Source organism: Cryptomeria japonica, chromosome 3, assembly GCF_030272615.1.
Source record: "Cryptomeria japonica chromosome 3, Sugi_1.0, whole genome shotgun sequence".
Taxonomy (NCBI): Eukaryota; Viridiplantae; Streptophyta; class Pinopsida; order Cupressales; family Cupressaceae; genus Cryptomeria; species Cryptomeria japonica.
Window position 1 is genome coordinate 744666075 of NC_081407.1, and position 14885 is coordinate 744680959.

General features: G+C 35.1%; 1 protein-coding gene across 1 annotated transcript in view; it reads left to right on the top strand.

Annotated features, from left to right (window-relative positions):
* The first annotated feature begins 1500 nt into the window (after positions 1-1500).
* LOC131042311 (succinate dehydrogenase [ubiquinone] flavoprotein subunit, mitochondrial) overlaps positions 1501-14885 on the top strand; it is a 49394-nt gene continuing 36009 nt past the window's right edge. The window contains exons 1-11 of the mRNA XM_057975660.2: positions 1501-1844; positions 1925-2092; positions 3274-3361; positions 3778-3924; positions 4085-4225; positions 5782-5867; positions 5989-6081; positions 6172-6235; positions 7343-7486; positions 7799-7986; positions 8184-8358. Of these exons, the coding sequence (XP_057831643.1) occupies positions 1734-1844; positions 1925-2092; positions 3274-3361; positions 3778-3924; positions 4085-4225; positions 5782-5867; positions 5989-6081; positions 6172-6235; positions 7343-7486; positions 7799-7986; positions 8184-8358 (1405 nt within the window). The 5' untranslated portion in view covers positions 1501-1733. The remainder of the gene's footprint in view (positions 1845-1924; positions 2093-3273; positions 3362-3777; positions 3925-4084; positions 4226-5781; positions 5868-5988; positions 6082-6171; positions 6236-7342; positions 7487-7798; positions 7987-8183; positions 8359-14885) is intronic.

Genomic DNA, 14885 nt, shown 5'->3' on the forward strand with positions numbered 1-14885 from the left:
AATTTTGCAGGCACAAGATCATCCAAAAAAAAAAGAATAGTGCATTCCTCTCATTGCAGTCAGACTTTGCTCGGATTTTCATTTACAAAATCATATTGTTTAATAGTAGTCTACAAAATAGCAATCAAAGCTTGTCTCTTTTTTGTTGATGCAACAAACATATATACTTAATTACTTTATGGTGACTAAGTAACTCAGTCAACTACTTTGTTTCAAATGGTAGTGCTGTTGATACACGTGTATGTCTTTTGCACTTATGTTTCACACTTAGTTTGATTAATGACATCCACAATATTTCATTATTATTGTTTTGCTGAGTCCACTAGATGTCAGATATGATTTTTAGGTTCACTTTCAACAGTGAACCAAAACATCAATATTTAATATGAAAGATGGTTGTCTGCTCTACCTGCACTTTTTAAGGTCCACGGTTTTGATTCATGTTTCTAAATTGACATTTGATGTTGAGACACTGAACTAGCTTCACTAATATGGATATGAATGATAGCATATATATTCCAAAGAACATACAAAGTATTTTTATTCTGTTATATGCTCTATTTTGTTATGAATGAATAACTGTGATGCTAGTAATTACTAATTAATAATCACGATGCAAGACTGCAAGGCATGCAAGGAGCTTAATGTTGCTAATGTTTACATTGATTGGTTAAACATGAATAATAAGAAATGAAGACTAGATTGACCTTTATTGGGTACCGTGTGATGACAAGTTTAGTGCTTCTATGTAAATCCCTCTATAAAAGTTTTTGGTTTTATATCTTTACCTTTTCATCTCTCCATCTCCCTCTCTCATTATCTCCCCCTTTCTATCTCTATTTCTCCATCTCCTTCTCTCTCCTCTTCTATTAACATTATTGGAGGAACTCGACACATTACATCCTTGTTTTCTTTCAAATTCATAATGTTTTTTGGATTTTATTGTTTCTAGGTTTCATCTTCTCTCTTATTAAACACTCAAATCTTTTTTTTATCACAACTTTGTCTCTTCTTTTTAATGACATAGTTACAATAAAAAATATTATAAAATAATTAATCCACATTTACATCAAAATTTGATCCATAACTTATACATAAAGTAATATACCATAATCCTAGTACTAATAGAAATAATGTCATAATAGAAATTGCTTTTCCATTTTAATCTTTATGCCACTAGAAATGATGTCATAATGGAAGTTGAAAAAAAGACTTGACTTACTTTACTAGGTTTGTGGAGGAAAATATGTACACACACCATTCCTCCTTTTTTCAGTTGGGGGTGTGGAGGACAACATGCACACACCATCCTTCTTTTTATTTCCTATCAAAATATCTTTGTTAGTTGAAAAATCATCATTTTTGACGGGCATCTTTTTGTGCTAAAATCCCACGTCATCAATTAATAAAAAGCAAATATGTGGATATTCTAATATGTGGAAATGTGGCAGCGTTATTGCCCACTACAAATCTAAACACTAGCATATCCTTTTTAGGTGGCAAATTTAACTTCAATAGCTTTCGAACATCTAATTTATTATTAGGAAATCTCACTTCTGAAATAAAAAGCACGGGCGTCTTCGTTTACATTTTTGCATCGCATGATCATTATTTTATTGCCTAATTGTACATATAGGCATTGCAGTAGTACTACACAATCTTTTTCCTGCCACAACAATTTTTTCCTCTCAAAGCAAGGGTTTTGAGAGTTCACTGGTTCGAATCCCGCAAGGATGTGGCGAAGGGTTGCGCAGAAATTTTCTTCTTCTTACCCAGTTTCAAGCAAACGATTGTATCAAAATGGATTGATTTTTTCTAGATCGGTTTCTTCAGAGACCTCGTCGGTATGTGCATGTGAACCCTTGGTAATTATTTTTGCTGCACTTTTGAAATGTGTATGTTCGTGATGTTAATTCTCGTGCAGGTAGGAGGGCGTTCTTCTTACACCATCGTTGATCATACGTACGATGCAGTGGTTGTCGGAGCAGGAGGGGCTGGTTTAAGAGCTGCTATAGGGCTTTCCGAGCATGGATTTAACACGGCTTGTATTACCAAACTTTTCCCCACTCGATCGCACACCGTTGCAGCGCAGGTGCACCGCTTTTTTTAATTGTGTCCTCACCACCTTAAATATTTATTCTACATTCTTTTTCATACGCAGCGAGGATCTTTTAATTATTCAGTAATTTCATTTTATTTGTTTAGTAAGATTAATTTAAAGTTTGTATTGAGTCTCGCAACAAACGAAGGCCGAGGAGAGTAGTCGCAGAGGAATTTAATATCATGTTCATATTCGTGGCCTGCTAGTGTAGATTGCCCTAAATTTTTTGTACTGACAACAACGAGTCTTTATAGTGCAAAGAAGTTATTTAAAATGATTTAATTTTTACTTTTTAAAATGGTTAGGGATTAAAAATCAAAGGCAACGCGAAAATATTTGCACAAAAAATTATTTTAGGTTAGATTGGGCTAATTTCTTTTTAAAGTGAAGGAAACAATTTGTTATTCTGCAATTTGATTTAAGTAATTTTTATATTATCGAACTAAGTCAGAAATGAAGGCAAAACAAAAATATTTCCTAGAAAATCACATTAGGTTCATATTTGTGGTCTATTAATGGGTACCCTGAATATTTGGAACTGAGAAGTTAGAGTTCATTGTATTCTGTAAAGATGATGATCAGTATGTTTAAGCTTTTATTAGTGATGCCTGGTTACACAAGAAATGAAGGCAGAGTAAATATTTACAGTGAAAGCCAAGACGAAATTTATAGTTGTGCCTGGTAGTTTAGACTCTAGAGTATTCTAGAAATTTTGAACTGAGAGAAACCAGCGTTATTCATACAAATTGGATGATTCAATTTGTTTAATTTTTGCAAATTTTTGCGGATTATGCAATAAATATGGACAGAGGGAAGGTTATTGCGGAGACAACAAACTTATTTTAATATTTGTGCTTTACTAGTTTAGATGCCCTAGGTTTCTTGAATTTAAAGACTTCCTGAACTGGAAGAAAGAAGAAAATGCTCTACATTTATCTGAATTCTGAGTATTGATCGATTCGGTCATTTTAAAGGCGCTTTCAGTAAATTTGACTGAATTTTTAAAGAATGCTGTAAAATTCAAACTCTATTGTTGCAGTAATATATAAAAAAATCTTTTGAACATTCTAACTATACTTAAAATCTTGTATATGTGCATTACACCTCACCAACACTTAAGAGTGTTTGGATTATATAATTAGAATATCAGTAACATCAAAAAGCATATGCAGGGTGGAATTAATGCAGCTTTGGGAAATATGACTGAAGATGATTGGAGGTGGCATATGTATGATACGGTTAAGGGCAGTGATTGGCTTGGTAATCACTTACTTCTTTTCTTTCTAGATTCCTTCTTCTTTATTAAATCTTTGAATTTTGGGCAATGCTATTTATTCTGGGAGCTACGAACCCATGTTTAGATTACAAATGTCATTCTTTCTACTTCTACCACTGGCTTGCACTGTATCTAGTACTTCCTCCATTTTGAATCTAGAGTTCAAATGGTGGGACTTCATTGTTTTTGGTGTAGCTGTCATTGTTGCACCTGGCACCCAAATTCTCTTTCTTTATGCTCTTAGATAAATGATAAAAGTTGAATTTATTATGTCTGTTGTTCATTAAATTATCACAAAGAGAAGCTTTGCGTTACTATCCAACTTTTCATAATTTACAAGATAAATTTCTAGTTAAAACCACTAGATTAAAAGTGAAATATCTTTCACTTGTGAATGCAGGCGATCAAGATGCTATTCAATATATGTGCAGGGAGGCTCCAAAGGCTGTCATTGAGCTGGAAAATTATGGACTACCATTTTCAAGAACTGAAGATGGAAAGATCTACCAGCGTGCATTTGGTGGTCAAAGTCTAGATTTTGGAAAAGGTTTGTTTGGATTTCTCTGTGAATGGATGTTCAGCATATGTCAGTGTAGATAGATTCTGATAAACTGCAGTGTTTTGCTGCTTGTCTTAATGCATCATTTATGGAAGATTTGTATTTGTTTCTTTTTGGTATTAATCCTAGGAAATGGATCCTGATGCAGGTGGACAAGCATATCGCTGTGCTTGTGCTGCGGACCGAACTGGCCATGCTCTACTGCACACACTTTATGGGCAGGCAATGAAGCATAACACTCAGTTCTTTGTGGAATACTTTGCACTGGATCTTATCATGGATGATGATGGTAAGACTTGCATTGATGTTACAATGAAAAAAACACATATCTCCACATGCTACAAGAACTTGATCCCTTCAGAAATTCCTCCAGTTTTCCTGGCATTTTTTTCTTCTGTAGATTAAAATGATTTGATCTATACAATTTTGTTTGTTATTCTGGTGGTTTATCTTTAGCATAAGAAACATGGTCCCTGAAATGTATCCCATAAATGAGACAACTAGCCTGAGTCATTTTAATTTTTAATCCATCAAATGGTTTCCCAAAACATTAAACTAACATCATGTGAAGAAAGGACACTTGTTGTGTATGGCATGAAAAAGGCTAAAAGATGATACTGGGTACAAGGGATTTGTTTGGAGAATACAGTGTATGTACCCAAGGGAATAACTGGACATGCGAGACCTTCTTATGCAGACTTTGCTGTGATCTTTTAACCTGGAAACTTGGAGGTTTATAGAAAACTAGCTTTAGAAGCAAGAGGTGTCACAAGCTTGCTCATCATGCTGGATAGGACACAGGGTTTTGTGCATATGAACTACAAGAAAACAAATGTGGTTTGTAACAACCATGGAGATATGGACTTAGTCATGAACCTTTTCTAATCCACAACATAACATGATAACTTAAGGACCTTGGAAAGTGTCTTGTATGGCTGATAATTTTTTTATCTTTTTCTTGCTTAGGGACAAGGTCAAGGATTAAATACCAAAAAATGAGAAATAGATAATAATCTATGGCCAACTTATAACTCAGTAAAAGTTAAATGGTGCTTATTGCTGATGAGGACATTCTTCATTTGTAATCCATAAACATGGTCTCTAGAGAAGCCAGGAAGTCTTGAGGAATTCCACAAACAGTGATCTTCATCCCATTATTTGACATCTACAGGGGAGCCTTGAAAGTCACAAGTGAGCTCAAAATGACATTGCATAATTGAAGAGAAACTCCCATAGGACGATTCATTCCTTCCTGCTCTAACATGCCTTTTTCTCCTATTGGCCAAGAACTGTAAACAAGAGATAGTATACACCGTTGGTATGTACATTGCAATAGCAATTCAAATTTATTTCACAAGCTTATTTTTAAAGTGAAATTTTATGAGGGAGTCACATAAGCCATATTGTGAAGCGAGATATCTCACTTCAAAGCCAAGCCTCCAGTACTTTCTGTTTGTTATCTATCATATGAATAATGGATCTAAATGTCTGAAGCATTTGATATATAGGGTTTAGAGCAATGGGAGTGGCCTCTTGTGGGGTAGAGGAAAAATGCTGTCGATGAAAAATGTACTTTGTACGCTCCATTTCTATTTGCTACTTTGACAATTGATATGAATTGGTTGCTTTTGATTGATTTTTTAATTAGTTGCTTCAATTTTTCAAACATTGAGTGCTAATTTCTAAGAGTCTAGAACTGTTTACCAGTTTGTGGCGTGTTGATTCTTTTAAAATTCTTTCATGTGTTTTCTTGTATTTTTTAATTAGTTAGTTCAATTTTTCAAACATTGAGTGCTAATTTCTAAGAGTCTAGAACTGTTCCACATTGTTGTTTGTTGGCTGTAGGTTCCTGTCGAGGGGTGCTTGCTTTAAACATGGAAGATGGCACAATACATCGTTTTCGTGCCCATTCCACAATTTTAGCCACAGGCGTAAGGACTTAGTTTAATGAATTGATCTTGTATATGAGAGCTACTGAAGTATCAGTTTCATTAAAGCCACTCAAAATTAATTCCTATGCCTGCTTAATTCTGTATATTGCAAGTGATGCAGGGTTATGGCCGAACTTATTTCTCTGCAACGTCAGCTCATACTTGTACTGGAGATGGAAACGGTATGGTTGCACGTGCTGGGCTGCCTTTACAGGTCATTATTATTGAATCCTCTGTTTGATAAATGTTTATTACTGAATTGACAATATCTTGTTATGCTCATGGTGTTCTACTTTTCGTTTAGGATCTTGAATTTGTCCAGTTCCATCCTACGGGCATATATGGTGCAGGTTGTCTTATCACCGAAGGTAAAAAACTTCTCATACAAGTAAATTAGTTTGCAGGCTTCATTCATGTTTTCTCAGAAATGTAGCCTACTAAATAGATAGATTATTAGTTTCAATGTCAAAAATTATTTTTTGTATAGCTTGTTAGTTTCCAATTACATGTCAATAAAATATTCTGACTTGTGTAGGTTTTCTTGCTTGGTAAATCCTGGGTGCAGTTATGGGCCATCTTTAATGTTGTGTGGCTTATGCTTGGACCACATTGTTAAGATTTGTATAGGAGCTGGCTTTATGTTCCGCCTTATTGTCACAAATGGATTTGAAATAGGATGATACTCTTACGAGTTTCTCCAATTACAGTGATGCCTAATCCATTGGATGCCTTTATAAAATCTAAGCTTCTCACAATACCACTACTGTCAGCAGTTGTGCAATCCTGTATGTTAGGGGATTTTCTATGCAGAGTCAACTGCTCTCACTAGGATTGTCCAGCAATCCCTGCCTTACTTTGGGCTTTCTCCAATAAGCATTCTCAGAATTTGCACTGGTATGGCTAATGTGATTGATGATATTATCCTTGGCTTCTCCATTGTGTCCCGAAACACTGAGTTATTTTTGTTCACTTGCTTGATGGTCTTTATTGGCTTATGCTGTTGGCAAGGTCCTTCCCTCGCATGTTCTTTAATACTTGTGTGGGTTGCTTTTTGGTTTAAAACCTGCATGTCTATTTCTCTGTTTCTTTTCCTCCTTTCTTGTTTTATTGTTTATGCTTTGAATTTATGGTTCACTCTTTTGCTCTAGTTTCTGGCTGTTGTAATGGTTGTACGTTCCAGTCCCTTTAACCTATTCTTTGTCACACATGTTCCCATGGACCTTAATATAATTTCTTTCTTTCTGGAAAATTATTGGAAAAAATAACTTGCTTTGGTAGTGGTAATATACTCTCTTTATTGTTATAGTATTTACAACAAATGACGATCTAAGTTTTAAAGATTCGAAATTTTTTTGAAATACCACTTCAATGTTGACTTGTGTGTCACTAAGAGGATACTTCATTCTGATGATTAATGGGATTGGGTGATTCTTGTGCAGTTATTAATTTATGGTTTTGATTGGCCTAAAATTCAGGGTCACGTGGTGAAGGAGGGATTTTACGTAATAGTGAAGGTGAGAGGTTTATGGAGAGATATGCTCCAACTGCCAAGGATCTGGCTTCTAGAGATGTTGTGTCCAGGTCCATGACGATGGAAATTCGTGAAGGCCGTGGTGTTGGTACGTTTATACAAATATTTGTTGCTCTACCTGGCTAAAACCAAAAGATCCTTTAGATGTATGAACAATTTAGGGCATCTCCTATTAATGTCCTGTTTTTTGTTTTGATGACATGTTTCTTGGCAAAAATAACTCTTAGATGCTAATCTAGTCTTAAATTCTCCAAGCAAGATTTCCCATTACATATCAACAAACATTCCTGTAGAAGTAAAAACTTCCCGATGTGTTGCTCGTATTTTATATTTCTCTTGTTGATAACTTCTACATTATCGTGAATCGCTTCTAGTTGCTAATTTTATGTCTTTGTTGTAGGACCCTTGAAAGACCACATATATCTCCATTTAAATCACCTACCTCCAGAGGTCTTGAAAGAGAGGCTTCCTGGCATCTCAGAAACTGCAGCAATCTTTGCAGGGGTTGATGTTACAAAGGAGCCAATACCTGTCTTGCCAACTGTGCACTATAATATGGGTGGCATTCCAACAAATCACCTTGGTGAGGTAATAATGCATATCAAAGAAAGAGTATATTAACTTGAATAGCTGCAGATAACTAGTCTCTTGCTTTTATGGGGAAGCTTGACTCTTGAAAGCAAACATTAATATGTATATGCATTTGGGTGAAATATTCTCTCTGTGATTAGCATAAAGTAAATATTGTTACATCAATTTGTGTTGGTCAAATTTCTGATAAGCAGGTATCGCATATCAAAGGAGATAACCCAGATTCTGTGGTACCTGGACTAATGGCTGCTGGAGAGGCAGCATGTGCATCAGTCCATGGTGCTAATCGACTTGGTGCAAACTCCCTTCTCGACATTGTTGTCTTTGGTCGAGCTTGTGCCAACACAGTTGCTGATCTATATAAACCAGGTATGTTCTTGGCATTTCTGTATATAAGGTTTAGCATGGGTTAGCAGCTTTTGCTACAATATGTTGCTGATAGATTCTAGGCATCTGCAGTTCCTGTTGTTTTGTACACCTATTTCTGGAGGTTTATGATGAGGCAAATCTAATTGTATTGCAATAAAATAATTTTTTTTACCTCTAGCATCATCCGAATTCTAGTTCTATCTCAGAGCATTCAATTTCTTGGTTTTAATATTTTTATAATTCCTGACATCAAAAACACTGCTATAGAAAATTTAGGCTATGAAAGTTCAATCTTTTTTGGATTGTTTGTCTTGTATCAATGCTGCCGTTATTTCAGTTCTTTTCAAACTTCTGAAAATTGGATTTACCGTTTTTCCCAAAATATTAGGGAGAGGCTCTAACTGTTACTGGGCATTTCCCTCCGTCTGTTCATCCCTGTTGAGAAAATAAAGAATTGAAAATCCATGGTTTTTATGCAGTGCAATGCTCTACTATCAGTGGGGAAATCTGAGGGTTAAGCTCATCGTAAGTCTTGTTACGCTGAAGGCGTATTACACTCACATAATGAATGCACAAATATGTGTTAATAAAAACTAGAAGCATTAAATTTGACGTGTTTGTGACACTTAAATGCATGAAAAGTAGAATTATGTTGAAGTTACTCCGAAGGCATATTACATTCACGTAATGGATGCACAAATATGTGTTAGTAAAAACTAGAACCATTAAATTTGACGTGTTTGTGACACTTAATGCATGAAAATTTTAAAAAAATGTATTATTTATTTTCTCCTCTCAACTACCACTCACTTTGAGTTTAACTATTAATCAATTCTGTCTATCTCCATCACATAATGGATGCAAATTTTTGTGTTAATAAAATCTATCTTGAAGCATTAAATTTGATATGTTTGTGACACTTAAATGCATGAAAAGTAAAAAAAATATTTTATTTATTTTCTCCTCTCAACTACCACTCACTTTGAGTTTAACTATTAATCAATTCCGCCTATCTCTGTCATACTAACAATTAACTTCATAATTATGTCAATCTAATATTAGAACATAATATAAAGATATAATGTAATAATAATAATAATTAGTCTTAATAGATTTTTTTGCTTTGGTGAAGAATCTAATAGAAATATAAAATTATAAAAAATAGTTGTCTTCATAATAATTTGATATTGATTAGAATATCATAATATAATAAATAATAATTTTTTGACTGGAATAATGAACAAATATGATATCTTTCGGTGTACTTTACCTATATTTTTCTAAAGATAGGTATACTAGTAGATATGACGAGTGATATGATTCTCACTACAAATGACCGGAGATACTTTGGGGTATGCAAGCTTTTCCATCCTAAGAAAGTCTACATACAAAAGAGTGTGTTATATCATGTCGAGTTGACCTTTATTAGTCCACAAGATTATATGGGTTGTGTGGCCTATTGAGTATGCTTAGGGCATGGCCTCAAGCCATGTTTTCACTAATTGAAAATTTGAAGCCCATATATACAAATAACTAAATCACTATCCCAAAAGGCAATATATTAGGGGTCATTGTATGCATATAATTATCAACAATAACTTCATCATTATAATGATTAGTCACTGTAAGTGCATGTGTTTATCTTAATTAAATTGGCATTTATATGCCTAAACTAGCAAATAAATGAAACGTATTCCTTATTGGAATGAGAGTGATAGGAATTCAACTTTGATCATGCATGATGGAAATTTCTTGTAAATTTTAGAAGTGTTTCCGGATTCTAGCATTTAGCAGAAATTGACCCTGAGAATTTTATTGTCCAGTATAAATTAACCAGGAGGATTTCGTAGTTGGCAGAAACTAGCCCCAGCCAAAGCCTCTTTCATTGAGGCGAAGTCATAAGGGTTTTATCTCTTACAAAAGATAATTGTACTAGAGGTAGGAGAGTTTAGTGGGGCCCTCTTTTTAAGAATGCTGCTATTCTATAAACTGCAGTAAGTGAAAGTCCCTAACGTTCAGCAGAGATACAAGCATAATTGCAGTTATAAAGTGTAATTACACCTTATCTCTTAGGTTGTTTTCTATATGCTACCTCATCATCTAAGTTGTTCAGCTTTATAATCCTTAAATTTGCCATATATGAGGATAGATGGAAACAATGATAATTCAAAATAATAAAATGACTTAATGGACGTACTTATGCCTTTATCTTGTCAATGGGATTCCTAGGCTTATTGCTAACTCATCTAAGATAACTCTAACTATTTCAGTTTGTTTTGTTTCCCCCGCTACACATTTTGATTAGGATTAAGTGGGCAAGACTCATAATTAGGTTGTTTTCATTGGTGGCTCAACTAACAAGAACAAGCAACTCTTTCACACTTCTGACTTTGTAGGACCAAGGAGAGTATTCCTATAAATCTTGATAGTAAATTAAAGGGAAATGAAGAATAGACTTCACACGGCTTAGTGACCCCTTTGTCAAGGATATCCCAATAATTTTGTCGCTAGATACATCTTACACTGTCTTACTGGTTTTGTACATCTAAAAACCTCCTTTACAGTAGATCAGGTTATATGCTCCACCAAGTTTTGGGGACAGGGACAGCAAGGGATGGTGGGATGTGTTTCCGGTACAAGGGTACTTTTGGGCCATTTTAAAGGGGACGGCTATAAAAAAATAGAGAAATTTCAAATATTGAACATTGTTAAATTATTCATCATAAACATTGTAGAAGCTTAATACTTAACATTAGATTTGAATTGAGATTTCACATGAGCATTGACAAACAAATTAACAAAATTCAAATGCTTTCATTGTCAATGTGTATACATATTATGCAAGAATTATAACAAAAACATAGAAAATATCTGATTGTCCCTAATCAGCAGATGTAATTGGCAGGTCTGTATCAAAATCGGAGCTCAAATATAAGGGGCTGCCTTAGGCAAGGAACCCCAAGTCCCCAAGTTCCCAAACTTTTCAGGGGCGAGGATTGGGGCACCAAGGCATGGGAGGAGTCCCCCCCTTGGAACACAGGTTACACATTGACTAAAAGATATGAAACTGATTCATATCCCCTAAATTAATGCCCTTATGCTTTCTATTCTTCATGTGCAACCTGGGAATAGAACATGCACAATTCTCTGAAGATATGTTAGACATGAGCTCTCATAAGATTTCACACAACTTTATATTACTGAATCATACAGACTGGTGGGACCTAATCTATGCTAATGTACACTAATCTATCAAAATAAATCTTGATCATTTACCCATTTATGGCTGGTGCCTATTTTATTGGGAAATAGAATCAAGGTTTAAAGAACTTGCAATTTTGAACAATATAATGCGAAAATTCAAGAAACTTTACATAACCAAACATTCTTTAACGATTCATAATTGCGTAAAGAAATGAGAAATCCCATATGCTATTCTTAAAAGACTCTTCAAAGATGCTGAAAAGGCTTTACAACTACCATGACAGTCAACTAATCAAAAGATTACAAGAAGCTAGCAAATATATGTGCCCCTCCCCCTCCCCCCCCCAACACACACACACACACGTATGTATATATATACCTCCCCCCCCCCACACACACGTATGTATATATACCACACACACACACGTGTATCCCTTTAAATTCTCAGTCAATTATGGAGACATCTTGATCATGGAGAGGAATCTGCTAGACAACTCCTCTAGATTTTACAAAACAGGGAATGACATGGAAAGTGCATACTTGATATACATCATTTGTCTATAGGCAGCCTTGGACAAATTTGGCCAAAAGATTTGTGTTTGGCTTAGAGACCAACTTTATATATATATATATATTCTCAGTCAATTATGGTGACATCTTGATCATGGAGAGGAATCTGCTAGACAACTCCTTCTCTAGATTTTACAAAACAGGGAATGACATGGAAAGTGCATACTTGATATACATCATTTGTCTATAGGCAGCCTTGGACAAATTTGGACAAAAGATTTGTGTTTGGCTTAGAGACCAACTTTTTCTCCTAAGAGAAACCTGTATATATCATAACCATGAGGAAATGTTTTTTATTATATTTGATTATTAAATAGATATGGTTTAAAAATCACATATCTTGTAGAGTTAGATGCAATAGCTAGATGCTAACTGATAACTATTATGAATTCGGAATTTATGATGATTGTCTTTGAAAATCATCATCATAAATTGCATATCTAGGCAAGGACAAATTTTTTTTTTTTTATAGTTTCCTCTTCCTCATTCTAGTGAAAAACTGGGCAGTAGAGGGTAGAGTCCTCACACTCAATTGTGGCTCCTTGCTTGGCCTAGAAGACTGCACCTATGGCTCTACCTTGCTGCTAGGTGGCAATGATTACTTTGCCACATCAGTGTCATCCAATGGCAATCCAATCTCCCTTGATTTTGCTGCAGCCACATCCTTCATAGCTTGCCTCTCAAATCAACAATCTTAGCCTTAATAAAAAAGGAGGGCTCTTTCTACATCATCCAATCACTGTAGGGATCAATCTCATCCAAATCAATAGGATGCTTTGATTTGTCTGCTGCCTTTCTTGTGCAAAGCTGAAGGTTGCATTGCACATTGAGGTGTCGTTGAGTCAACTTAGTACACTTTTTCTTGTGAATTGCATCAAACAAATTCCAGTTGTGCTCATAGCCATAAGCACTACAAGGTCGAGACAAAATTTGAAGGGCTATGGAGATTTGCGGTATTTTCACCCCAATCTTCCCATTAAGAACCTGCAAATAAGATATTCAAGAGTCTATAAATAAACAATTTTCTATTAAAAATTGTAATTTGTAACTTGCAAGATATAAGACTTGACTTTTTCTTACTTGATGTTTGGATGTATCTTCTTTGTATAGCTAATGATGAAGGAAAGAGCCTCCCCTAGCTTGCTTATAATTTTACAACTCAAAAATGATGAGGTTCTCACCTCAACTTTAGGTGTCATCCTCCCAATGCATGTGGAGAGGCCCTCCATAACCTCTTCATTAATATTCTTGAAGCTATTGAATAAGAAAAAGTTGGGATTGAGTTGGCACCCTACTACATGAATGGGTTGATGGAGTTGATTGTTTGACCTCTAATCAATGATCTCTCGAATAGTGGCAAGTCTAATTGCATCCCCTTGTAATAGTTTTGGATGGCCTCTTTGGCCCTTTCCATGGCCTCATAAATGTATCTCATTGGGTTTTGCTCCCCATCCACCAAGCACAAAACCGTTACTAGCGGCTTCATTACCTACAAACATCAAAGTACAAACAAATTTAAGTCACAACTTAATGAAACTAAATATTTTTAAAATTAAAAAATAAAGGATTCATTTTGAAATTTAAATTGAAGTTTGAAGTTACCTTGACAATCTTTAAAGTGCTTGTTGCAAAGACATCATCAAAAATTCTTTTTGTGACCCTCTCTCCATAAGCCTTCTTTGAATAAGTTGAGTCTAGCCATGCTTGACTTACAAACATTTACTTTAAGGAAGTCAATAAACTAGAAATACTTTGTGGTGTTAGAAAATTAGTTTAAAGCCTTGTGGCACATGATTGCACAAGCTCTTCCCCTTGGTGTGATTTCTCATCAAGGTAAGAACCTGTGGGTGATTATAATATGTATTTTTATATTTCTTTCATCTTCTACAATTAGTTTTACCTAATCAATTTTGCCTATATCCTCAAAAAGAAGGTCAAGGCAATGGATTGCACAAGGGGTCCATTAGAGTTTTGGATGTGAAATGGTAAATGCATGATCTATTAATGAATAGAAATGAATTACATATAGGCGATTTATATTATGATGTTTCTAAACGAAACAATCAAAGACGATGAAATTAGAAACTATCTAACTAACTAATTAACTAAATGACCATTAAATAACAATTAATTGCTCTAATACCCTCACTTAATGGTCATCCTATCAACTACACCAAGTTGCCCCCTAAATCTTACAAACTTGTTCGAGCTCAAAGACTTAGTGAGAATGTTTGCAGTTTGGTCCACTGTTTGAAGATACTGCAAGACCATAGTTCCATCTTCAACAATTTGACGAATGAAATGACAATGCAGTTCAACATGTTTGGTTCGCTCGTGGAAGACTAGATTCTTGGCAAGTTTCAGCACCCCCAGATTGTCATAGTATAGGTTGAAGGCCTGGCTTGAGACATTTTCATGTCAAAAAGCATCCTTCGAAGCCAAATTGCCTCACATGCTGCCTTAACGATTCCCCTGATACTTTGCTTTTGTCGAGGAAAGAGCTACTGCTTGCTGCTTCTTACTGGTCCATGTGATTGCACTCGTGCCAAGATTGAAGACATACCTAGAAGTAGACTTCGTGCCATCAACAAAACCTGCCCATTCTGAGTTTGTAAAGCCAATCTGCCAAGGATCTTTGCTTTTGCTGTACGAAATGCCAAAGTTAGGCGTCCCTTTCACATATCTCAGTACATGCTTTGCTGCAACCCAATGTTTTGCTTTAGCATGAAACGAGATATGTAGCTCATAGCATA